The 25,064-nt window shown below is 38.0% G+C and overlaps 1 protein-coding gene and 1 long non-coding RNA gene across 7 annotated transcripts in view; one reads left to right on the top strand and one right to left on the bottom strand.

Annotated features, from left to right (window-relative positions):
- The window catches only part of MPP7 (MAGUK p55 scaffold protein 7), a 340,212-nt gene that overhangs the window by 291,000 nt on the left and 24,148 nt on the right, over positions 1-25,064 (top strand). For all 6 annotated transcript variants that reach the window (XM_084620415.1, XM_084620414.1, XM_084620412.1 and 3 more), the window contains 2 exons: positions 13,708-13,878; positions 23,140-23,220. In XM_084620415.1, the coding sequence (XP_084476541.1) occupies positions 13,708-13,878; positions 23,140-23,220 (252 nt within the window). The remainder of the gene's footprint in view (positions 1-13,707; positions 13,879-23,139; positions 23,221-25,064) is intronic.
- LOC311515320 lies at positions 14,214-20,746 on the bottom strand. Its single transcript, XR_014710103.1, has 3 exons — positions 19,083-20,746; positions 16,822-16,901; positions 14,214-14,628 (listed from the first exon to the last, which is right to left on the bottom strand). It is a non-coding gene; the product is annotated as an uncharacterized lncRNA (long non-coding RNA).

Here is a 25,064-nt window from a genome sequence, read left to right as displayed (position 1 = left end):
GCTATGAATTTTTTCCCCTTTCTTGGGATGCAGGCTTCTGATAGTTTCTGCAACTTTGACTTGAAGTAATTCCAGGCCTCCTCCGCCTTTAGATCTATTTTTGTTTATCCTTCCATTTAGTTTGAACTGAATTAGCTCATGATCGCTCAAACCAAGGTTGTCCCCTACAATCATTTCTTCTATGAGGTCCTCACTGCTCACCAAAACCAAATCTAAAATGGCATCCTCTCTTGTCGGTTCAGCAACTACTTGGTGAAGGAATCCATCACCTATCGTATCCAAGAAAATCTGAGCCCTATTATTATTAGCACTTGTCCTCCAGTCTATATCTGGGAAGTTAAAGTCTCCCATGATCACACAATTCCCATTAGTATTTACTTCTTTAAAAACATTAAAGAGGTCTCTATCCATATCCACATCGGATCCTGGCGGTCTATAGCACACCCTAAGCGCAATCCCAGGGCAGGCTTTAGTAGCTTTCTTCCCCAATGTGATTATTCCCCAGACAGACTCTGTCTTATCCATTCCATCACTTCTTATTTCTTTACAGTCTACCTCATCGTTGATATACAATGCTAAACCTTTGCCTTTATTTCTGTCTTTCCTAAACAGCACATACCCTTCAATACCCATACTCCAGTCATGACTACTATTCCACCATGTTTCTGTTATCCCTATAATATCTGGTTTCACTACCTGCACCAGTAGCTCTAGTTCTTCCATTTTGTTACCTAGGCTTCTTGCATTAGTGTACAAACATCTTAATTTTTGCTGTTTGGCTTTGCTCACATTCTTTACCTGGTTGAGCACAGACATTCTACCACCAATATTACCTATTAGGTTGGTATGTACGCTGCCCTTCCGTCTTATGTCCATTCTCCTACCCACGACTGTATCCTTTCTTACCTCATTTTCTTCCGTCTCAAAGAGAAAACTGGCGTGGAGATTACCTGGACATCTCCCAACCATCTCCCCCAAATTCCTAGTTTAAAGCTCTCTTGATCAGTTGTGCCATCTTCCAGCCTAGAAGTCTATTTCCCTCCTTACTCAGGTCAAGTCCATCCCGAGAGAGCAGTCCTCTGTCCATGAATGCTTTCCAGTGGCCAGGCATCCCAAAGCCCTTCTTATAGCACCACTGCCTGAGCCATCTGTTGAGCATCATAATCTTGTCACGCCTTTGTTGCCCTTCTCTAGAAACAGGCAGAATCCCACTGAAGATCACCTGAGCTTTGATTTCCTTTAGCGTCTTCCCCAGCCTGGCATAGTCTCCATTGATAGGTTCCGGCGAGAAGCTAGCTGTATCATTTGTTCCCACATGAAGGATAATCAGTGGATTCTTTCCTGCTCCCGTTAGGATCCTCTTCAGCCTCAGGTCCACATCCCGTATCTTAGCACCCGGCAGACAGCACACCCTTCTGTTCTCTGGATCAGCTCTTGTAACAGGCCTGTCTATTCTTCTCAGTAATGAGTCCCCAGTTATGTAGACCTGCCTTTTCCTGGTGATGGTGCGATTCTCCAGTCTATCCTCTGTTCCATCTGGCAGCAAGTCCTCTTGATTCCTATTGTCCCTTGCAATCCTCTGCAACCCATCCCATATCCTCCTGGGGCTCATATTTGGTGTTATCTCCATTGACTCTTGCCCTCTTCTAATAGGACTATCTGCTCTTCTCTTTTTCCTTGCCCTCTCACCTTCAGTGAGCACCAGCTGTGCCCCTTCTTCATTTTCCAACTCCGCAAACCTGCTCCTGAGCTCTATTTCTCCTTCACTACCCCGTCTTTTCCTCTGCCTGGTTCTCTTAGTCCCATGCTTCCACTGTCCAGTTTCCTCACACAGCAGTATCCCCATAGAGTTCTTCGGTCCTGCTTCCATCTGCAAGTCTGAGCTTTTCCCTTCAGCCTCCTCATGTCTTTGCTCCATCATCCACTTGAACCCCCTTCTAAACTCAACCACAGTCTCCACCTGCATCTCCAATCCTAGGATCTTCTCTTCCATCAGCTCTATAGGGGGCACTTCATGTAGATGAAATTCTTTTCAGGTACCCGCTCCAGGATCATGTACGTGCCACAGCTTCTGCGTCCAGTCATCTTCATTATGTCTTCCACTACTTCGGTCACTACCACTGCTGCCTCTGTGTCTGTCATACCCTTCTCACCTAAGTCCTGTTAGTCTGGGAAACACAAACCAAATCAAAACACCCACCCACAGCAAAACAAACCTACAACGAGCACGAAAACGCTACCAGAACACCACACATTCCCTTCACTAGCCTGTCCGTTCCTTTGCCTGCCTCGCTTCCCCCCCAAACCCCCTTTACAAACTCCCACTCAAACTCCCCTGTTAACACCTGTGTTTGCTGGCTCCTGTGCCCTGCAGCTGTCTGTGCTGCTGCCTGACTGTGCTGCTGCCTGAATCTGTGACTTCCAAAGACCTCTGTGACTTCAGTCCCAGTGGCCAGGAGCTCTGAGGTACCCCCACCTGACAGCGGGACCCGCAAGCTCAGAGTTGCCAGGGGTTACAGAGGGACCACTGCAGCTCCCTGCTGCCGCCACAGAGACAAGGGGATCTCCACAGCTCCCCACCACCGCGGAGACAGGGGGTTCCCCGTAACTCTCCAGTTGCCGCCGCAAAGGCAGGGGGATCCCCACAGCTCCCCAGTTGCCACCGCAGAGGCAGAAAGATTCCCACAGCTCCCACCCACCATGGGGGAGAGTATGGGGGGGACAGGGGGAAGGGAACCCTTGCAGCTCCGAGCTGCTGGTAGAGGGGGACCCTGGAGCTCCCCTGGGTGCTCCCAGCCACCCCATAGCTGCCCAAACCCTTCCAATTTTATCATGGATATTTTTAGTAAAAGTCAGAGACAGGTCACGGGGTTCCATGAATTTTTTATTATTGCCTGTGACCTGTCGGTGACTTTTACTAAAAATATCCATGACAAAATCTTAGCCTTAATCATTAGCGTACTATTTCTAATAATTGTTGTTAATATTCCAGAAAGTGATTTTATAAGTAGGATATATGGTGTCTTTTTGCACATCTTAAGGTCTTCTCAACTCTGCTTTTATACTAGATAAGTTTTGTGTGGCCTCTTGTGTCTTTTTAGAACTCTTCACTTGCAGACATCTTAGTTTGTTAATTGGGAAATTATGTAAACTATCTAGCTTGCATTGAAAGGAAACATTCCTTAGAAGTGAATAATTTTGTAGGTGCAGAGATGACTTTTCACCCAGGAACTTTCAGCAGTTAATGTAGCTAGTAAATATATGCATGTAGGTTTACATGTGGAAAACAAAATGTCTGTACAATTTTGTTGCATAACAGGTTTCATTTCTAAAGTCCTCCCACTTTATTCTAATTAGTGTATGAAGGATTTTGAAACGTCTATTAAAGGAATGAGAAGAAACAAACTTGGCATATAATACAAATTGCTAATTGGACTCCAGTGGATTGTTGTCTGCTTACTTAAGGATTCTTGTGCTAGAAAGACTTTTAAACTCAAAAAGACACTGTGAATCTTATATATTTTCTATGGCCTTAGGTTACTGCTAATTTTAACTTTCCTTCCCAAAATGACCAGGGTTAACCTAAATGTTAATTTGCTGAAGAATCCTGAAGTCAGATTACACTATTGTATATTTCTGAAGTTAATTATTTCCTGATAATAAGTAAGGAGAATTGTAAAGGTTTTTTGTCTTTGACAAACACACTTAACACACTACTTTACAGTAATCTTTATAAACAGTCGATAAATATAGATTAATATCATCTGTTTACTGTTCTCAATTTTGATAGAAAAATCCAGACATTTTTATTAGCCCTGTCTAAATGTGATAACTGGGAATCAGTCCAGAAACAAAGTTAGAAATGTGCTATGTGTTTGTGCAGATTAATTGGAAACAATAGAACTACTGCATATGGGAGTGTTCCAAATATCTTGGAAAGAAATTTCAAATAATAGTGCAAAAGTTATGTTTTACCAAATGTGCATAACCTTCATTGGACCAAATTTTTTTCTCTATGTATTTCATATACAAATAAACTGTATGTACAAGCTGCATATATAAGATGAACAGAATGAATATTATACCCAAATTCAGCAAAGTGCTTAAGTGCATGCTTATAGTGAAGCACATACTTAAATGCTTTGCTGAACAGGGATAGACGTAAGCACATGTGAGAGCTTTATTGAATCATGTGGCCTTAGTTTGTTGTAGGTGAACTTTCAATACTTAAGCTTGGAAAAATTAGAACGTTTATTAGTATTGGAATTTCTCTGATATTAAGGAATGCACTTGCACATTGGGCATTTGGAATTACATACACAGACCATTTAAAGGGACCTCAGTCACCAGTCTTCCTTCCTCTATTTTCTAGAATTATATTAAATTTAAAGGGGAGTAATTTTTTTTCTGTTATATTATTAGCATTCTTTTTAAAGGGCTTTAAATAGAAGACAGCATTTGTTTACACATTGTCTGGTTTGGGTATGAATTTCAGTATGGGGTTTTTGTGTATCCCTGTTGAGAAATCTGTCTGTTGCTTTGAAGTTTGGGTTCCAAAGAGATATTACTAGTTATATGTAATATTAGATTTTTGAAGAAGTACTTTTGTTATCTTCATCTCATAAGTGCAAGCTGCTTGTTCTTTTGTATTAGTGTAGGATCTTAATCACTTTTATTAGTCTTAGTTTCTGATTTTGTCTCTGGTTTGAGAACTGTTATGAGGTTTAGATGCATTTGTGGACTATAAACATTTGTTCTTCATATTTTTCTCACATGGCAGCTGTTCTTCATTTCATGAAACCTGTTACATTCCAGAAGTGGTTTATAGATTAGCTTGTTCAGTAGGCTTCTTGTCACGTACTTGAAATCAATGAGCATGTACAAAGTTGTTATACCTAATGTTGAGAATTTTATGTTCCTGTGATGATTGGATTTTTTTCACTTTATTCTTCAATCTGCATAGTTGGCAGATAAGTTTAACTTCTGCTAATGTCTGTAGACTATATATAATATGTATCTTTTTCTTTCTTTCCTTTTGATAGAAGTTTATATTTAAATTTGCTAAATTTAAAGAAATATTTTTAGAGTGTATATCAATAATGTTTCTTTAATTTTCTGTGGTTCTTTGCACTGTTTTATGATCATTTATAAGGTCTAATGCATACAATTTCAATAATCAATTGTTTAAACTTTTGTATTTGAAAATATTTTAAATGTGGGATCTTCTGTTGTTCTTTCATAATACTACTTGTGATTTGGAGATGTAATGCTGTTATAATAAGAGGTAACCTATTAGTGGCCCAATATGTCTCTTACTCCTGATTGTCAGAGGGAAGTGTAAATATTTGTAAACATACACAGTAATACATAGTTACTCATTTTGATGTTTTATTGTGATATAGCTCCTGTTGTCTTAAGTATGTAATATACAATATTGTTCTCTTATTAGACAAAATTTCAAGAGCACTTAATGCTTTTGCTGATGAAGACTTTTTTCCTACATGATATTTCAGCTCTTGACTTTTGGCTGGCAAATCTTCCTAGGCAAAGCAAAACAGAACGGCTTCAAAGTGTTCTTGAAAAGAGAGATTTGAAAAGACTTGTGGTTGTCATCTTATTCAGAGTCAGAAAGTCATCTTTTTGTACTGCATACATATCTTCTGCCCTATATATTTTTTCATAACTAGTTAAATGGTTCTAAAAATAAAAACACTGAGGTGGTTTTTTTAAATTTACTTTAAGGCTCTTAAATCTCAATCAACTCATAAGTTTGCCAGCTGCCCCTTTTTGAAGAAAGAAAAGGAGTACTTGTGGCACCTTAGAGACTAACGAATTTATTTGAGCATAAGCTTTCGTGAGCTACAGCTCACTTCGTCGGATAGCTCACGAAAGCTTATGCTCAAATAAATTGGTTAGTCTCTAAGGTGCCACAAGTACTCCTTTTCTTTTTGCAAATACAGACTAGCACGGCTCTTACTCTGAAACCTGTCTTTTTGAAGAAGACATTTTTACTGTATTCCTCTTATTCTCAGTCACCTATCCTAAGGTATCTAGATGAACATATTGCCTACTAAATGCAATCATAGTTGACTAGTTGTAATTTGCTAATGATACCCCATAAAACTGCTTCTGAAGGTTATTAAAAAGTAAATATGCATATGTGGGAAGTGTAATGGGAGACATGGGGGAGAAATTCCATGTTTCCAGAAATTCACTAGCAACACAATATAAATAATTTATATAGATCTATTGAGAGCATCCCTTCTTTTTCTCTCCTGAACACTTGCCTTCAGGGTGGATTGATTTAAATCAGAGTGGTTTTAATAATCTGTTTTAATCATGATTTAAACCAGCAAGTAGCAAACCTTGATTTAAATAATCTATTTTAATCTTGTTATGTATTTGTATTTTTTAGTTACTTTCCAATGAAAGGTTGATTCTCATTAGATTGTAACCATTAAAATGTTGATTTTCAACTAACTGGCCTTTACTCTAAATTTGATACTTTTTTGTTAACCTGGATAACTGTATCAATACACGCAATCAAGTAGCTTAACATACATTTATTCATAATATTAATTATTACAATTTTATTGTGTTACAAAAATGGTGAATGATGCTTTTGTTTACTAAATGATTAATTGTGTATTCCTGATTTTTGTCACCCTGCATTTGGATGAAAATTGGATTTCAGTTAAAAAGGCACAAAAATTAAAATTGCTTAGAATCATAGAATATCAGAAAGGCAGGGTTGGAAGGGACCTCAGGAGGTCATCTAGTCCACCCCCCTGCTCAAAAGCAGGACCCGTACCCAATTAAATCATCCCAGCCAGGGCTTCTTTATTAGTTAAATAAAACTACCTTAAATGTGCTGGATACAGATGAAAAAGTAAGTTTAGCAAAACATGGTTTTGCATTTAAAACTGATGGGTTAATTAAAGAGGGGAAGTATGATCTATAGATAGTGAATTGAACTGATTGTTTATGTACTCCATGTCCTTCAAAATTTTAATCCTAGTAGATCTAATCATATCACACCTCATCTTTATTCATAGATTACAAGATTCATAGATTTTTCAATTCCCAATCAGTTTCTCAATTTTGAGTTAACTAGTCATTGAATTGAACTTGCTAAATAAATTAAAATGAAGAAAATAATCTCTCTGCACCTGCAGGAAAAAAAATATGGTGATAAATAATGGTCAGCATGGATTTGTCGAGAACAAATTATGTCAAACCAACCTAATATCCTTCTTTGACAGGTGTGACAAAGTTCCTGCTCTACCTTGGTGGGTCTTGCGCTTATTGGCAGATTTGCTCGCCTTGGAGCTTCACGGCAGCCCTCAGTTTGGCCGTTTTTCTGAATTCACGGTCTAGGTCGACAACTCCTGTGTCTGACCAGGAGTTGGGAGGATTTGGGGGGAACCAGGCCTGCCCTCTACTCCAGGTTCCAGCCCAGGGCCCTGTGGAATGCAGCTGTCTAGAGTGCCTCCTGGAACAGCTGTGCGACAGCTACAACTCCCTGGGCTACTTCCCTATGGCCTCCTCCCAACACCTTCTTTATCCTCACCACAGGACCTTCCTCCTGGTGTCTGATAATGCTTGTAGACCTCAGTCCTCCAACAGTCCACGTTCTCACGCTCAGCTCCTAGTGCCTCTTGCTCCCAGCTCCTCACATGCACACCACAAACTGAAGTGAGCTCCTTTTTAAAACCCAGGTGCCCTGATTAGCCTGCCTTAATTGATTCTAGCAGCTTCTTGATTGGCTGCAGGTGTTCTAATCAGCCTGTCTGTTTTAATTGTCTCCAGAAGGTTCCTGATTGTTCTGGAACCTTCCATGTTACCTTACCCAGGGAAAAGGGACCTACTGAGCGTGGGGCTAATATATCTGCCTTCTATTACTCTTCTATAGCTATCTTGCCCGACCCTGTCACACAGGATAACAAACCTTGTGGATGGGGAGAAACAGTAGATGTGATATATCCCAACTTCAGTAAGGCTTTTGATAGTGTCTCATATGACCTTCTCATAAGCAAGCTAGCCTAGACAAACCTACTATAAGGTGGGTACACAACTGGTTGGAAAACCATACTCAGACTAGTTATCAATGGTTCACAGTCAAGCTGGAAGGGCATATCTAGTGGGATTCTTCAGGGATATGCCCTGGGTCTGGTTCTGTTCAGTATCTTCAGAAATGGCATAGAGAGTACACTTATAAAGTTTGTAGATGATATCAGCCTGGGAGGGGTTGCAAGCACTTTCGTGGACAGGATTAGAATTCAAAATGATCTTGACAAACTGGAGAAATGGTCTGAAATAAATAGGATTAAATTCAGTAAGGACAAATGCAAAATGCTACTTAGGAAGGAAAAGGCAATTACACAAATATAAAATGGGAAATGACTGTCAAGTAAGGAGCACTGCAGAACAAGATCGGGAGGTTAAAGTGGATCACAAACTAAATATGACTCAACAATATAATACTGCTGCAAAAAAAAAAGCAAACCTAATTCTGGAGTGTATTAACAGCAGTGTTTTAAGCAAGGCATTAGAAGTATTTCTTCCACTCTGTTCAGCACTGATAGGCTTCGACAGAAGTATTGTGTCCAGTTCTGGGCACCACCCTTCAGGAAAGATATGGACAAATAAAGGAAAGCCAGAGAAGAGCAACAAAAATGATTAAATATCAAGAAAACATAAACCTATGAGGAAATATTGAAAAAACTAGATTTATTTATTTTGGAGAAAGGAAAACTGAAGGAGACCATGATGATAATGTTTATGTATGTAAAATGTTATAATAACGAGGGTCATAAATTGTCCTCCTTATCCACTGAGGACAGAACAAAAAGCAATGATCTTAAACTGCAGCAAGGGAGATTTAGGTTAGACATTAGGAAAAGCTTCCGAACTGTTAGGGTAGTTAAACACCGGAAAAAGTTACCTAGGAAGATTGTGGCATCTCTGTAAGTGGAGGTTTTTAAAGAACAGATTAGACAAACACCTGTCAAGGATGGTCTCTAGATAAAACTTAGTCCTGCCTCAGTGCAGGGGACTGGACTAGATGACCTGTCAAGGTTTTTTCCAGTTCTGTATTTCTAATTCTGTGTACTGCTTGAATATTGTTTTTTATTTAAATGATTTTAATAGATTTAAGTAAGTTTAGGCCTTAATATAGGTTGTCATAATTTTAAATTCAAATAAATTTATTTAAAAAAATTTTAAAAAAAAGAATTCAATTTAAATAAAATCAATTTTTAATTTTTTTAAAACATTTTTTTATCCATGCTGCTTTCATTGTTTTCAAAAGATGCATAAGGTAACCTTTACTATGTTTATATACAGTACTACTAGGTGGTGACCGTTTGCAAATGTAAGAAATAAAATTCATACAGATGAACTAAAGGTGACAAGGCAATCCATCTGTGTTTAGTATTTAAATTTCTACAGTTATACAGGGCCATTACTAGCATATTACAGATAAGTCTGTCTTTGTAACAATTTACCTAAGTTTATCCCTAACTCTTGTAGAAATAATTTAAAATACCTATCTAGGCATTTCTGTCATGTTCACCATCATAATATCATCATGAATTTCCCTTTTCAGCATCCTTAAGAGGTAGGGAAGTATTAATATTCTTATTTCACAGGTGGAGAAATAGTAAATGATTTGCCCAAGGTCATGCAAAAAAATCTGTAGCAGAGTTGGGAATGGAACTCAAATTCCCTGTGTCCCATTGCAGTGTCTTAAAGGATGACGTAAAATGGGGGAAACTGGCATAAAGAAGCTATTAAAGGATTTTTAAACATTTTTTTTACTGATTGATTTTTACATTAGAAATTCAGATTTTTTTCTGTCCTGGAGGACTGAGATGATGGGAGATTTGATGATATCCCAATAGTTGAGTGTGGTAGCTGAACAAATAAAGGGAGCAGGATTTTAATCAGATTGTGCAAAACTTTTATAACATACTCAATTTCTAATTCATATTTTGGATAAAGGATATCTTTGTTAAAGTTTCAACATCCTGACCTTTCAGATGGGGCATGAGAACTCATAATAGATATGCTGTGAGACATCTAGCAGATCCTCCAGCAAAACCAGGGAAAACCAGAGGTATGATAGTCCCAATATTTTGAGGGTAAAGAACAAATGAGGGATAGGGAGAGGTGAGAGTTTATTTAATTTTGCATATTTTCAGGATTTCATTATTAGAACAAAAAGGGAAGTTTAAAAAACAACCAGCATAATCTTAAATTTTTCAAATGTTTTGCGGGTCACCTTTAACCACAAAACCATCCATCCTCTGGAGATCTCGGAACTGTGTTTTCTGGCAAAATGTATATGCTAGCAAACTTTTAGTATAGTGGGAAGAATTCATTTCTGTTTGTGTGAAAAGATAGTACAGGAGAATTTTCAGGTATTTTAAAAGTAGCTTTGGTATACTTAGGTTTGGGTTTTTTTAGATTACAGCTCAGGAAAATAGTTAACCTTGTTATTTTTCTGTATCTTTAACATTATTTTTAGAGTCTGAATGCAGTTTACTATGTCTGTGACATTAAATCAGCAAAATATCGGTGTGCCATGATTGACTTCGCTTTAGAACTGAACCAGTCACCAGAGACATTACTGTGTACCAAGTTGTATTACATTACCAATACAATAGCAGTGCTTTTACAGTAGAAATCTTTTTAAACTAAAATAACTTTTCAAAAAAGAAAAGGAGTACTTGTGGCACTTTAGAGACTAACAAATTTATTACAGCATAAGCTTTCGTGAGCTACAGCTCACTTCGTCAGATGCATACAGTAAAAAATGTAGTGGGGAGATCTTATACACATAGAGAACATGAAACAATGAGTGTTACCATACAGACTGTAACAAGAGTGATCAGGAAAGGTGAGCTATTACCAGCAGGAGAGCATGGTGTGGGGGGGTGAACCTTTTGTAGTCATAATCAAGGTGGGCCATTTCCAGCGGTTTACAAGAACAGTAGGAAGAGAAATAAACAAGGGGAAATAGTTTTACTCTGTGTAATGACACATCCACTCCCAGTCTTTATTCAAGCCTAAGTTAATTGTATCCAGTTTGCAAATTAATTCCAATTCAGCAGTCTCTCGTTGGAATCTGTTTTTGAAGTTTTTTTGTTGAAGAATTGCCACTTTTAGGGCTGTAATCGAGTGACCAAAGAGATTGAAGTGTTCTCTGACTGGTTTTTGAATGTTATAATTCTTGATGTCTGATTTGTGTCCATTTATTCTTTTGCGTAGAGACTGTCCAGTTTAGCCAATGACCTAAAAGTGGCATATTTTGTGTATGTATTGGTAATTTCTCTAGTACAGTCAAATAATGAAATTAGCATGGCACTGTGGCCATCCAGTTCCTAAAACCACAGAAGATAGGGTACAACTGTAAAAATCTATTTAAAAGAATTAATCTTAATGAGAAATTTATAAAGTAACGATAAAAGGTGGAATAATTACCTTTCATACCCAGGTTTAGTGGATCCAGGCTGCAGCTGTGATACTGTCATATTATTCTGCTATTGATGCTCATGGAGTTGTACCAATTTAAAAATCTTTTAAAAACCACACGAAACTTCCATCAGCTGCAGTTAAGCACTATGGGCACAACACTATACATAAAATTTTAGGTCAGTTAGGATTACAAAAATATGATAGATTATAATTGAAAATATGTTTAATAGGAAATGTCATCCTAACTTAGCAAATTTCATTATACAGTATGTGTGAAATGGAGCTACAGTACCCATGTTTGATCATGTTGTGAGATTTATCTAATGGTGTGTTTTTATTTTCAATTAGGGCTGTCAGTTAATTGCAGTTAACTCAGCGATTAACTCAAAAAAAATTAATCGCTGTTTTAATTGTACTGTTAAACAATAATAGAATACCAATTTACATTATTATAAATATTTTTGGATATTTTTCTATATTTTTAAATATATTGATTTTATTTACAACACAGAATACAAAGTTTACAGTGCTCACTTTATATTATTTTTATTACAAATATTTGCACCGTAATAAAGATAAGAAATCATATTTTTGAATTCACCTCATACAAGTAGTGTAGTGCAATCTCTTTACTGTGAAAGTGCACAAGTGCAGTGCACAAATGTAGTATTATTTTTGTTACATAACTGCACTCAAAAATAAAATAATGTAAAACTTTAGAGCCTAAAAGTCCACTCAGTCCTACTTCTTGTTCAGCCAATCGCTAAGACAAACAAGTTTGTGTACATTTATGGGGTCGTGCATGTAATTACCCACCCTGTAATGTACTTCACAATAAAGAGATTGCACGACAGTACTTGTATAAGGTTAATTGAAAAATCTATTTCTTTTGTTTATTTTTTTACAGTGCAAATATTTGTAATAAAAATAATATAAAATAAGCACTGTACGCTTTGTATTCTGTGTTGTAATTGAAATTAATATATTTGAAAATGTAGAAAACATTAAAAATATTTAAATAAATGGTATTCTATTCTTATTTAACAGTACAATTAAAAATTGTGTTTAATCACAATTATTTTTTTAATTGTTGAGAGCCCTATTTTCAATGTATTTGGGAGAGATCATGTAACGCGGATGGACCTTGGTCATCGGCAGGCAGGATCGAACCTGGGACTTCTGAAGCTTAGGGTGTGAGCCAAAAGCCACATCGCTATTAGCTAAGGCTGTAGCAGACTCATCAATCTCTAGCTGAACTAGGTGCCACTAGAGGGGACACAGCATGACACCAAGCAGGCTTCCCCTAGCTGAGGAAGCGCATCCCGAGCTTCAGAGACTTCCCCGTTGATATCCTGGATGAGCACCCACTTGTAATGCTGACAGATCCCAGTCATCACAGGTGAGATCAAACCTGTGACCTTTGAAGCTTAGTGTGTGAGCCTCTACTGCATGAGCTAAAAGCCACATAGCTGTTAACTAAGGCTGTGGCAGACTTATCAATCTCTAGATGGGCTCAGTGCTTTGAGAGGGGTCAGACCGCCACACCAAGCAGGCATGGGTTACGTTTGCATACGCTATTTTTAAACTTCCAGTTATGATAGAGCAGCATTGAGCCAAGGTCATAACATTGTTTGAAGGCAATGATTTTATTAACTCTTATGCCCCTGTGCCCTGCTGCCACAATATATATTATTTTAAGTGTCTACATCCCATGACAATTCAACTGGGATGCGTCAGAGATGGTATATGACTCAGGACTGAATGTATGTTTTCCTTATATCTGTTAATTTATGCAGCATTCAAGAAGTTAATTGTGTTATCAGTTTATTGTAATTATTATAGAGCTTGTTCCGATTGACTTCAAAAAATTGCTTTTCCCCCTAAATCAAAAATAGTAAAATTAATCATTTCATTTATTGGGAATATCATATTTTAAGTTGAAATGACTGCTGTATTGTAGTTTAGGACTTTAACAATTTGGAGGTAATTTACATTTTTGTCTGGAAATCTTTTCTGGACCCTAAGGACCTGGTTTCTCAAAAAATGCATTTGAAATTTCGTATCTATTTTGTGTGTGTGCAGCTAATGTGATTGCTCATGGAAATAGCCAGTTTGCAGTTTCTTAATTAGTCATTTACCCCTCCCCACTTTTCCCTGCCTGGAAATGAATCTTTTCTGGACTTTTCAGATATTAAATTGCTTAGTTTAAAAAAAATCTTGTTGTTGCAGCTGGTTTTAGGAGAAGCTTTCGTCTTAGCAGAAAAGATAGAAAGACAAATAAATCCATGTATGAATGCAAGAAGAGTGATCAGTATGATACAGCAGATGTTCCAACGTATGAAGAAGTTGCACCATATCGACGACAGCCTAATGAGAAATACAGGCTTGTAGTTTTGGTTGGTAAGTTTTTTTAATGTCTAAATCAGGAATCTAGAGTAAATATTAGTGCAATAATCTTACAGAAGTTTAAAATTTAACTTTTCTGTCTCTCAAACTGCAAATTTTAATTATCTAGAATATTATGTTGCTGCGTTTGCTCATAATTTCTCATCTTTTTTTGGTGGTTTGAGTTTTGGAAAACTGCAAGTGAAGAGCTATTTGTGCATCATATAGTATGAGAAATACTGTCAACCCACTAATCAAAATATACAGATAAGCTGTAATGTAACCTTGATCTTTTTGTTCTTTAAAATTGTGCTAAAGTCCTGAAACTAAATCTTATTTTGGTGCAATGAAGACTCCTTATGTGGCTGCAACTTTACCAACAGAATATAGCTTGCAAAGAAATTTCCTGAGCATCTAGTTCTTTGTGTGAAGAACTGGACTCCAACAAGGGACCCTCTCACTATCTTACCACTCATATCTCATGTCCCACTTGCTCCCTGTCTAGGCTTAGGATAAGCTATGACCACAACATGCCTTATTACCACAGAGTTCCAGAATACATCAGTTAAGTGTCTTGGCCATTCATCTCCAGTATGCTGAACAAGGCTTTCACTGGACTATTGGTCAGAAATATGTCCAAATCTATCTCAAACCAATGAACCAGGGTGTCCAGAAACATTTCTGGGCACCCGTGTGCAATTAGGTGTCACCACTCCACCGGAATGCTGGATCCTCTTTATCTCCCAAGGCTGTAAACTTGTCCTCCTGGAAATGAGAAGAAACAATTTCATTGTCAATGTCTGGGATATCGTAAAACGGGCTTATTGTTAAGTGCGTTAACCTGCACTAGTTGCCTGATCCTTGGGGATTTGCTAGACTGTCTATTGGTTAGCTGTCATACCAGAATAGGACCCATTTGTTTCAGAAGTTCTCTTTTCCATATTGGACCTATTCTGGTCACCAGAAAGAAAGGTTAGTTATTCACTTGTTCCAAAAATTGCTCCCAGATAATTGTATTTCACTTCTGATAAACAAGTAAAAAGATTTGGCCTTCTGGCACCTGAAATTGTTACAGCCAAGTGCACACAATTCTCAGGCTAGGACAGTGACTTGACTTGTGAAATTCAGATGATCTGATCAGTTATTGCAGCTGTTGCAGGGCTAACTTCTATATCTCATGGACGAGTTGAACTAGTGAGTTGGATTTCTTGACCAGAGAGCTGGCCTCTGTGTTCAGTTCAGTACCGAAGAGTTGCACAGCTTTTTTGCTAGTGCCTGGAATGCTCCCAAGATGTGCTTTTGCCCAACCCTGTTTTCTAGCAAATTAAAAAAAAAAAAAAATCATGGTTGTGAGTAGAAAAGTCTCCAATATCACTTTCCACTCCAAAAAGGGTCTGAATCTCACAAATGTCAAACTTTATGTGGAGCAGCAGTCTTATAAAAAATATTTCTAAAAAAGAAAAGTCCAATGATTCAAAAACAGCAAGGAGAATGAAAGGAGGCAGAGCTCTGACTTGTTGTTGCATTTTGCCAAAAAGGCCTACTTCCTGAAGGCCCTAACTGTAATGACAGTGGAATCAAAGGAGTGGCAGTCTTGAGTATAATCCAGGATCAATATAATCACTGACAGAGCCCAGCATACAAGCACTAGTGAACCTGCTAGTGTTCACCAGGGGCCTTCTTCAGAATCAACCCCGAAGAGAATGTACACACCTAAGATTATCTTTACCCAGGCAAACAGTGCAATCAGGACTTGTCCTTATTTAAAATTTATTGTATTCACCAATCATTCAGAAATGTGTTGAGATCTTCAAACCTCAAATTGTTACAACATGTACATCTGCAAATGGAAAAATGTGCTGTTAGATTATTTTTCTATTTTGTAAAAACCTCAAGGTTCTGAGGGTTTTAAGCCTCAACTCCCAGAAAGATTTGATTTTCATAGAGGACAAAACTTTGCAGAAACCTTGTGTCTACAATATAAAGGATCGGGCAATACTCAGCAAAAAAACCCAATCCTGAAAATCTCACGCATGGGATTAGTTCCATTGACGTCAGCTGGTGGTTTTTATATTTCTTTATAGAACCATACACTCGCTGAATGTATGGGACTACCCACTTGAGTGATGGTTGCAGTAACGGACCTATATATTATAGCTATCCTGATTTCAATAAAGTATTTTTTGGATTTAGATAACCCTCTGACTATGGCAAACAAAGTACATTGAGTTTTGGATATTGGCAAAAAATATAACAATGCAGCACTACAAACATTAAGCAGAATTATTTAACATTTTTTTGCGATGGTTCTGGAAAAGTCCTTCTCCAAGCGTGATGTAAAAGTGAAAAGTTAATTGTATTTTTGCCATTTAGCCATTTTGTTCAGTTGCAGTTCCAGTTAAATTCCTTACCTTACATGGAAGTCTGAGGGTACATTTTTAATCAGCTGGCAGTGCAGACAGATATTAATGGTTAAGGCACTAGAGCTGGAAAAATATATGGCTGTGCTAAAACACTGAGCTCTACATAAGTGTTCTTGAAGAGAAGTGAGGTGATCTGAGGAGATTAGGGATTTTCAAGACTTTGTAGGGTGCTGGTGTCTGCTGCTGCAGTATGACTCCTCCAAGGAGCAGTAGCCATCTTTAGGCTGCCCCTGGTGGTTATAACTTCATCAGAGTGCATGGGTGGGAGGAAGCTTCTGGACCCATTTCTCTGCTAACTCCCCTGGATGCTCATATACTGACACTCATGTACTGAGCATCTTAATTTTACCTTCTTAACTGGCCTGCCTAATTTCCAGACCAGATAGGCCCTCAGTCCATGGCATAATGAAATCCTCAAGCCTTGCACAGAGTCCTCAGGCACTCCTGCAGGCCCAACTCCCATCTATTGGGAAGGTTTGATGTCCTTTCCCAGGAATTAGGCATCTCTTCCTGGGATTTAAGGATGGAAACTCACCACTGCCGTCCAGTGATTTTAATACTGTCCTGGGAGGCTAATCTGTTCCTTTGGCCAGGCCATCACTGAAATTACCAATTCTGTGAAAAAGCAAGAAACAAAAATGGAATCTGATTAAACTCACCCTGGTCTTCTTAAGAAAAGTCCACAAAACCCACACAAAACTAATGTGTCTGTAATCAAGATAAAGAAAGCACATAAAAGTACAAAGGAACAAAGCTATACCCTGTATTACAATAAATAAGTAAATTGAGGGGAGGGTGGATGAGAGGTGGAGCAGTGCAGGGCCTGCTCTTTTCTTCTGTGGGCTGATGGGTGCCTCAACAGCCAACTCTGGTGACTGATATAAGTATCAGGATTGTCCAGGTGCAGACATTTTACTAGGAAGGAGCTGCAAACAGGTACCAAGATGTGGCCTTGGATCTGGTTTAGACCTACCTCATAATCTGGCACTAGCAGTGTTTTTATAAAAGTTTCTTAAGGGTATGTAATTAAAATGCATTGCTTCAGTCTCTTTTTAGAAACTGTATTGCATAAATCCAATTTAAAATAGAATGATATGTTAACTTACTATTTTCAAAGGTAACCAGAGCATCGGTTTCACTACTTTTTGTTTCTTTTGCGGTAGCATATAGGTTGATGCTTCATTAGTAAAGTTTTCTCTACTATTAAAGCAGCAGAGCAGATGAAATATGACCCTCTGTCAGGGACTGTTATGAACTGTTGAGTGGCTGTGTTTTTATAAAAATCATGTCCAAGGGAGCATTAAATTTAGTTTTTAATTAACAGTTTTGTCACCCTCCAGCACTAAAATTCAGTCATCTACTACTGTAATCACTGTAAGATTGTGGGCTATATACAACAAGTAATAACATCAAGTTGACTTTACACTTACACCAACAGAAAGTGCAGTGCAAAAGTGTGATAAGTAGATTTTTATAACGAATTATATATGTTTGATTTGAGGAATACCTAGAGATTTCATTTGATTTTTGCTGTCATAAATCAAATGAAAGTGTGCTTTCTCAGTAGCAAAAGCAGTTCAGAAATTTATTGTAGACTTCAGTAATTCTGATGATGTTCTCTGGATATTAGGAGCAGTTTGTCTGGCCAATACCATAAAAATGTCTTGGGTGAAATGTGGAAAAATAGCACGGTTAAGTAATACAGGTATAGTAGAAGCAAACACATTTTAAAGACTTTGTGTGTGCCAGTAGGAGCATTCTGTGTAACATGTCAAATATAATTTTGATATATGCCAGGGAACACAAGGAAAAATAATTAAATTAAAGCAGTAATTGGTCAGGGCAGAAAATGTCCAGTATGTTGCACTATGACTGGAAGCATAATTTACAGTTGGAAGCTGTTTAAAAAAAGAAAAAAACTGCCAATTGGAGATTTCAGCTGACTTGATCTAACATTCTAGTTTACAAAATGCAAGTTGTAGGCATGATAGCTTTTATTCCTATTATGTGTTCTCCTAAAACATAAGTATTTTAAAATGAGTTCAATTATACTGGTTAGTCAGCGTGTTGAGCTCTTTCTCCATTGATTTCATATCTGCTTCCTACAAGTGTTTACCCATGAGCGAAGTTCTACACTTCTTTGCGGTTAAAAACACTGGCCCTTTTCTTATGTGTGTCCAGAAGGATGGAAGGTGACTAAATTACTTTTTCAATCTTTTTTAGAAGTTATGGGCAGGACCACAATTCAGGAAAACTTCCCTAATCAGGGAAGTACTTAAAACATACTTTCCTGAATGGGAGACTATACTGAATACTTCAGAGAATCAAACTTTGTTATAGCAAGGACCACATCTTAATAGAAACGTCAATGGAAAATGATCCATGTCAATTTTCGAGATCCCCTCTCCTTCTTTTTGTGATCATGTAATGTCCCAATGGCAACTATAGCAATTGATATATGGAATAGTAATATAGGAAAATGTTTACTGTACTTTTATTTGACATAAATGTGATGTATCAACTGGAAATGAGAATAACCATGTGATCAGCCAGTCCACTATGGACCACCACCAAACGATCCATCTATCACCAGCAATTCTCAGCCCACTGCTCATAAGCTACTCTACCTACACCTCATTGATTCCTTCCCTTCCCTCCCCTCCCCTCCCCTTCCCTTTTTAATAAGAATTCTGAATATATCTTATTAACAGTAGGATAAGCATCAGTCAGCCCTACAGTTGAGATGCTGGCAACTATTGTAATCTATAATATTTTTTACATTGGAAATTGACTTACATTAATGGGAAAACACTTCAGTCCAGTTAAATGAGGCTTCTGCTTCAGTAAGTGTTTGGGCAAGACCAATACAGATGTCATGGTCTCTACATGCCAGTGTGGAAGTGCCAGGTCAGGTCCAGCCCGTCCCCAGCTAAACCTGCGACAGGGCTTCTTAAGTGGATGCTGCTTTTTCTTGGCTCCTGCTAGCGGTGGTGCTGGGATGGCTTGGGGCTAAGTTGTCACTGTTTCCCTGATAGTATGCTGGGGCCATCATCAGAATAAAGAGGAACCTGAAATGCAAGCAAAGGAGCATGGAATGGAAAGGCTTCTGTATTGGTCTGCTCTTCAGCAGATCATCAGAAAGCAGACACCATGTTTGTACTCCTCATGCCTGACCTCTGTGGAGCCACCGGGAGAGATAAAGATGGTTGCTGATGGGTCTGTCCCCATGAGGGAGAGTGGCTCCTAGCTCTCTCCACTTACCTTGAAGATCAGAAAAGTGTAGCAGTCTGTTTTAATGCCCACCACCCACATTTGGGTCTTTGGTTCGTCTTCATTCCTGTAGAAGCCCAGTAAAGCTTCTGTAGGAACACCATTAGCTTGCCCTTCCCCCCGTCCCTCTCAGCCCAACTGTTTCACTTCAACCAGCTGGAGGGGAAGAGAATGATCCAGGAGCAGCAGCCTCCATTTAAGTCACCCTGTCTCAGGGAGGCCAGGGTAATGTGGTGGTACTGTCTGATTTGCATAGAATGTGACATTTGCATTGTCCCTGGTATTGCCCCTGCGGCACCAGTTTGACCTCTCTCATTCATACTTCATTGAACGGCAAATCTAGAAATGTCCTCTCGTTGCTAGTTGTAGTTACTGAAGCACAAATTAGTGAGGTTCTACCTTAATATCTCTTATCTCGTGAGATCTAAAAATGTTACACTTGACAAACATAAACAGCCATAGCAATTTAGCAACCAACTGTACAACAAAGATGGTAAAGTGAAAGTTTAGCTTTTGAAGCAAATCTCTGTTTCTGAAGATTGTCGTGGGAATTTAGCAGTCTAAGCAGTGAAGTCAGCACCCTAGTTTTTACTGAAAGACACCTTTCCTCCTTACCTCCCAAACAAATATGCTGCATGTAGCTCAACATCTCTGCTTGGGAAGAATGAAGGGCTGAGTTGACCTTGCTGGGTTTTGAGCCTGGGTAGGCTTAGTCCAAAGTTTTGCCCACAGTGGGTTAAAACATTATTTCTATTTTTCTTCAAACACGTGTGCCTGGTATGAGTCTTAGAACATAAGAACGACAATACTGGGTCAGACGAAAGATCCATCTAGCCCAGTATCCTGTCTTGTCAACAATGGCCAGTGCCAGGTGGCCCAGAGGGAATGAACAGACAGGTAATCATCAAGTGATCCATCCCGTCTCCCATTCCCAGGTTCTGGCAAATAGAGGCTAGGGACACCATCCCTGCCCATCCTGGCTAATATACATTTATGGACTTATCCTCCATGAATTGATCTAGTTCTTTTTTGAACCCTGTTATAAGTTCTAATAATTTGTGGCTCAATCCTGCAAATGCCTATGTCAATGGGTATGTCTACACTTTGAGCTGGGGGTTTAATTTCCAAATTGAAGAGAGATACCTGTGCTAAAAATAGTGTGCTAAAAATTTTTAGTGTGCTAAAAATAGTGTGTGGTCATGGCAATGCAAGCAGTGAGAGAGGCTAGCCACCCCGAGAGCACTAGGAACATACTCGGGTTGGCTAGCCCATAATGCTGCTCCCATTGCTGCAGCTACACGGTATTTTTAGCTCACTGCTTGACCAGAGCTAGTGCAGGTATGTCTCCTTGAACAGGGAATTACCCCATCAACTCAAAGTGTAGACATACCCAGTGAGATACAGTCATAAGAACTAGGCATAGCAGTAGGTGTGTACTAGATTGGACCTTTAAGTAGAATGATTCAAAATGGGTCAGTAATTGACATGAATATTCTCATTTTTTTCTTAAAATTGTTGTCAATAAATAGAATGGATGATCATACAGTTTTAGAAAAGTTCATTTGATTGATTGCACCAAAGCAAAAATTTCCTGGAATAAACATTACTAGCATTCCACTCAAGAACCTGTTTTTTTTTTAAATCCTGATGCTTCACTCCCTTCCTGCTGGGTTTAAATTATTTATTCCCAAGTATATAATTTTTAGAAGCATGCCTCTTTCTTTTCATTTTAACACAACCAAGAACATTCAGAGTAGAATTGTGCATTTTACTCAGGAAATATAGTATAATAAAAATAAGAATAGACAATATACTCATAATTGCCGTTGCTAATTAGGTATCCGTTCTCTGTGTGTGTGTCTGTTACAGTTACAAATGGTAGCAATTGCACAAAGAAAAAAATAACTCTGGAAATTCTGAAAAGTAGCCACTGAAACAGAAGAATCTACAGCTTTCATAGCTGTATTTTATAGCGACACAGAAAATGGTGGGTGGGGATGAGAGACAGCTAGTAGTTGGTTTTTTGGTCTGGAAACAGATTGCTCTATGTTTCCTGAGCATCTGTCACACAGTAAGTGAAACCTGAGTTCTTATATATAAATAGAACTAAAAGCATACCATTGATTTGACAGTATGTAGGCTGAGGAAATAACATTTGTGTATAAGGAAGATGTCTTGCTTAAAAAAAAAAGTATAAAACAGATTTTTTACTTCAGCTCTTACTGATCCTTTCAGTCTGCTACACTAATCAATCTGACATGCATACAGAATTTTAATTACCTTTCCTATAAAACCTTACTTGCTTAAGTAAGTATAATACTAATAATTATAGACAAAATTTAGAAAATACCTAATGCTATTAGCACCATGACACATTACATTTTTTGACAGACATGCACCAGTAGATGCTGTTGTACATCACATTAAATAAACATTTATATATAAACTGATAGATTAATTTGCTGGCAGGTCAGAGATGGGACTTGAAATGTAGTTGTGTGTTTAACTTATGTAAACATATAAAAAGTTGTAAATGCAATAACACTAAGTTTTTACAGAGAGACCATGGTTTTGGAGTGGTAGAAAGCGTATGGTCTTCATCTTTGTGTCTTGCTACACACGAGAGGTGGGTAATCAGTCATTCTTGATAATTATTACTAGAAGGTTCTAGAGCTTCATTCTCAACTCCAAGTACTTAATCTTATTAGCAGACTATGGATGGAAGCCCAGAAAGGGCTCCAAGTTCCATTAAAATATGTATCAGGTTGTTACTTCATTTTTTTTACTTTATAAAATGTTCCGAATTATAAAAGCTCAGAGCACATATACAACTTCTGCTATAATGTCAAGATCCTTCCCCAAACTCACAAATATCACCTTCATTTTCTGTGGGTTAAACTTCAGTTAATTCTCTCTCCTCCAAGTCCAAATCTTGATCACACACTGAGAAAGCACTGCCACTCCACCATCTGGATCTGATGAAAACAGAGCTGTAGATCATCCATATCCTAATGATACTACAATCCAGATCTCCCCCAAAGGTGTCTTGCACAAATTGGATAGGATGAGTGACAGAATGGAACCCTCCATTATCGATCTCTTGGAGCGAATGAGGGATTACCCAAAACCACCCTTTAAGACCTCAGAGAGAGAGAAAACCAAAACCAGTTGAAACCACGATCCCAGATAGGATCCATAGGCAGATCAACAAAATTTTGTATATAATACTATTGAAAGTTGCTGACAGACCTAAAAGAACCACTATGGCATCTCTCCTTCATTTTGTAGGAGATCAATGGGACCACTATCTCCATGCCAAAAGCCAGAGACTCCCAACATCAGAGTTGGCTTGACTCTACTTCTTCATTAACATTTCCCAAGGAGAGAAAGGTTAAAGATAGTGATATCTGGCAATTAAATTTTCTGAAATTTGTCTAAATACATCCTAGAAGAGGCTGTATCCATGGGCAACTCCAAAAGGCTCAGATTACCTGTTCTTCCGTTGGGTAGTCTCACATTGACCAGTTATAATACCTGAACGCAAGAGAGAATTTCTCTTTGAAAACTGTAATTTATCTTCCAGGTCCTGTGGGTGTAGGGTTGAATGAACTTAAACGAAAATTGTTGATCAGCGATACCCAGCATTATGGTGTAACAGTGCCGCGTAAGTAGAAATGCATTTTGTGAGGTCCTCATGCTGTATCAGTTTTTTTTATTCTTATGTTAACCTAAGGTCAACATTGTCAAACATGGATGCATAAACCCATATTTAGGCACCTAAATTAGTGTAATAAATTTTAAACATCTAATCTGCTGCATCTATGTTTTGAATAAACGTTGATGAAACCCACTAGAAAATTTTGGCCCAGATTCTGGTGCAGTGCATTTTTCAGTATAAATTTGATGTCAACAATGATTTTTAGTAAATGAAACTCCCATTTAAAAGCTCCAGTTTGGGGGAGCAAAATCTTACAGGGACAATGGGAGAATTCACACCACACAGACCTGATTGTTTCTTGCATATATTCAGAGATTGGTGCGTGGTGATATACAATGGAGAGTTTCCCCAGATTATTAGCTCCCAGAATGGGAAAGTTTTTCTTGTAGAGCAGCATGTTATCTCTGCTCTGATATAACTGTCAGATAATCATAGGCAATATGACAGATAAAGAGTGATGGTAGAAGCAGTTCTGACCTGTAAATATGTCATTCAAATACCTAATATTTTGGCAATATAAAATGCATCAAGTCTTACAAACCTGAAACCTGTTGGGATGATTGCCACTATTGGAATGTTAAAATCAGTGGTTATAACCTCTTTAGGAAGGATCAAATGGGCAAAAGGGGAAGTAGAGTGGCACTCTGTCAAAAATGGCATTACCTGTTTCCAAGTCACTGAGAAATTGGAAAAAATGATCTTCAGTGCATCTGGATCCATGTCCTAACAGTTAATGTATAAGATGAGGTATTGGTGTCTGCTACAGACCATCAAATCACACTAGAGAACAGGATGATTGCCTCTTTACACACCTATCTATAATGTGTAGGGGAAAATAGTTGTGTAATAAGAGGGGACTTCAATTTGAGTGACATATGCTGGAGGTCTCATGCTGCCAGTACTAAAACATCCTTGTAATTTCTAAACATTATAGATGACAATTTCCTAACTCAATTATGGCCGCCAACATGGGGATTTTATATTAGACCTTGTCTTAACAGAGGAAGAGGAACTCATCACAGAACTAAAAATTAATGATAGTTTTGGTAGAAGTGATTATGTCTTTATCACATTTACAAATGTATATACATGGTGCTTAAATAGGGACAGCTTCACAAAGCTGAAAACAATTATGAGCCAAATCAGCTGGCAGGAAGAATTTAATAAAAAAATGTGAATGATGACTGGGAATAATTTAAGAACACCTTGCTTGCTAGATTCCCAAAAAGCCACAATCAAGGAAGAAGGCCTGTACTGGTTTAAAAAATGACCTGATTTAGAGGGGAAGTGAAGACAACTTTGTATGTGTAATAAAACAAACGGTAAAAAGGGGAAGTTGATCAATAATATAAATCAGAAGACAAGAATTGTAGAAAATTGACAAAGGGATACAAGGAGAAATCTTTGGCCAGCAGAGTTAAAGACAATAAGAAAGAGATTTTTAAATATATTAGGAACAAAAAGAATCCTGACAATGATGTTGGTCCATTACTAGATGGAAATGGTAGAATTATCAATAATAATGCCAAAAAGGCAGGACTGTTCAATAAATATTTCTCTTTTTTATTTGGGGGAAAATAACAGATAATATGGTGATAACACTCTTTCCATTTCATTAGTATCCCTAGAAGATATTAAACAGAAGCTACTAAAGTTAGACATTTTTAAATTCGCACGTCTGGATAACTTGCATACAAGAATTTTAAAAGAGCTGATGGAGGGGCTTGCTGGACCGCTAATATTGATTTTTCAATAAGTCTTAGAGTGCTGGAGAAGATCCAGAAGACTGG

Source organism: Lepidochelys olivacea (assembly GCF_965140295.1).
Source record: "Lepidochelys olivacea isolate rLepOli2 genome assembly, chromosome: 2".
Taxonomy (NCBI): Eukaryota; Metazoa; Chordata; order Testudines; family Cheloniidae; genus Lepidochelys; species Lepidochelys olivacea.
This window is presented reverse-complemented; position numbering and strand designations above follow the sequence as displayed.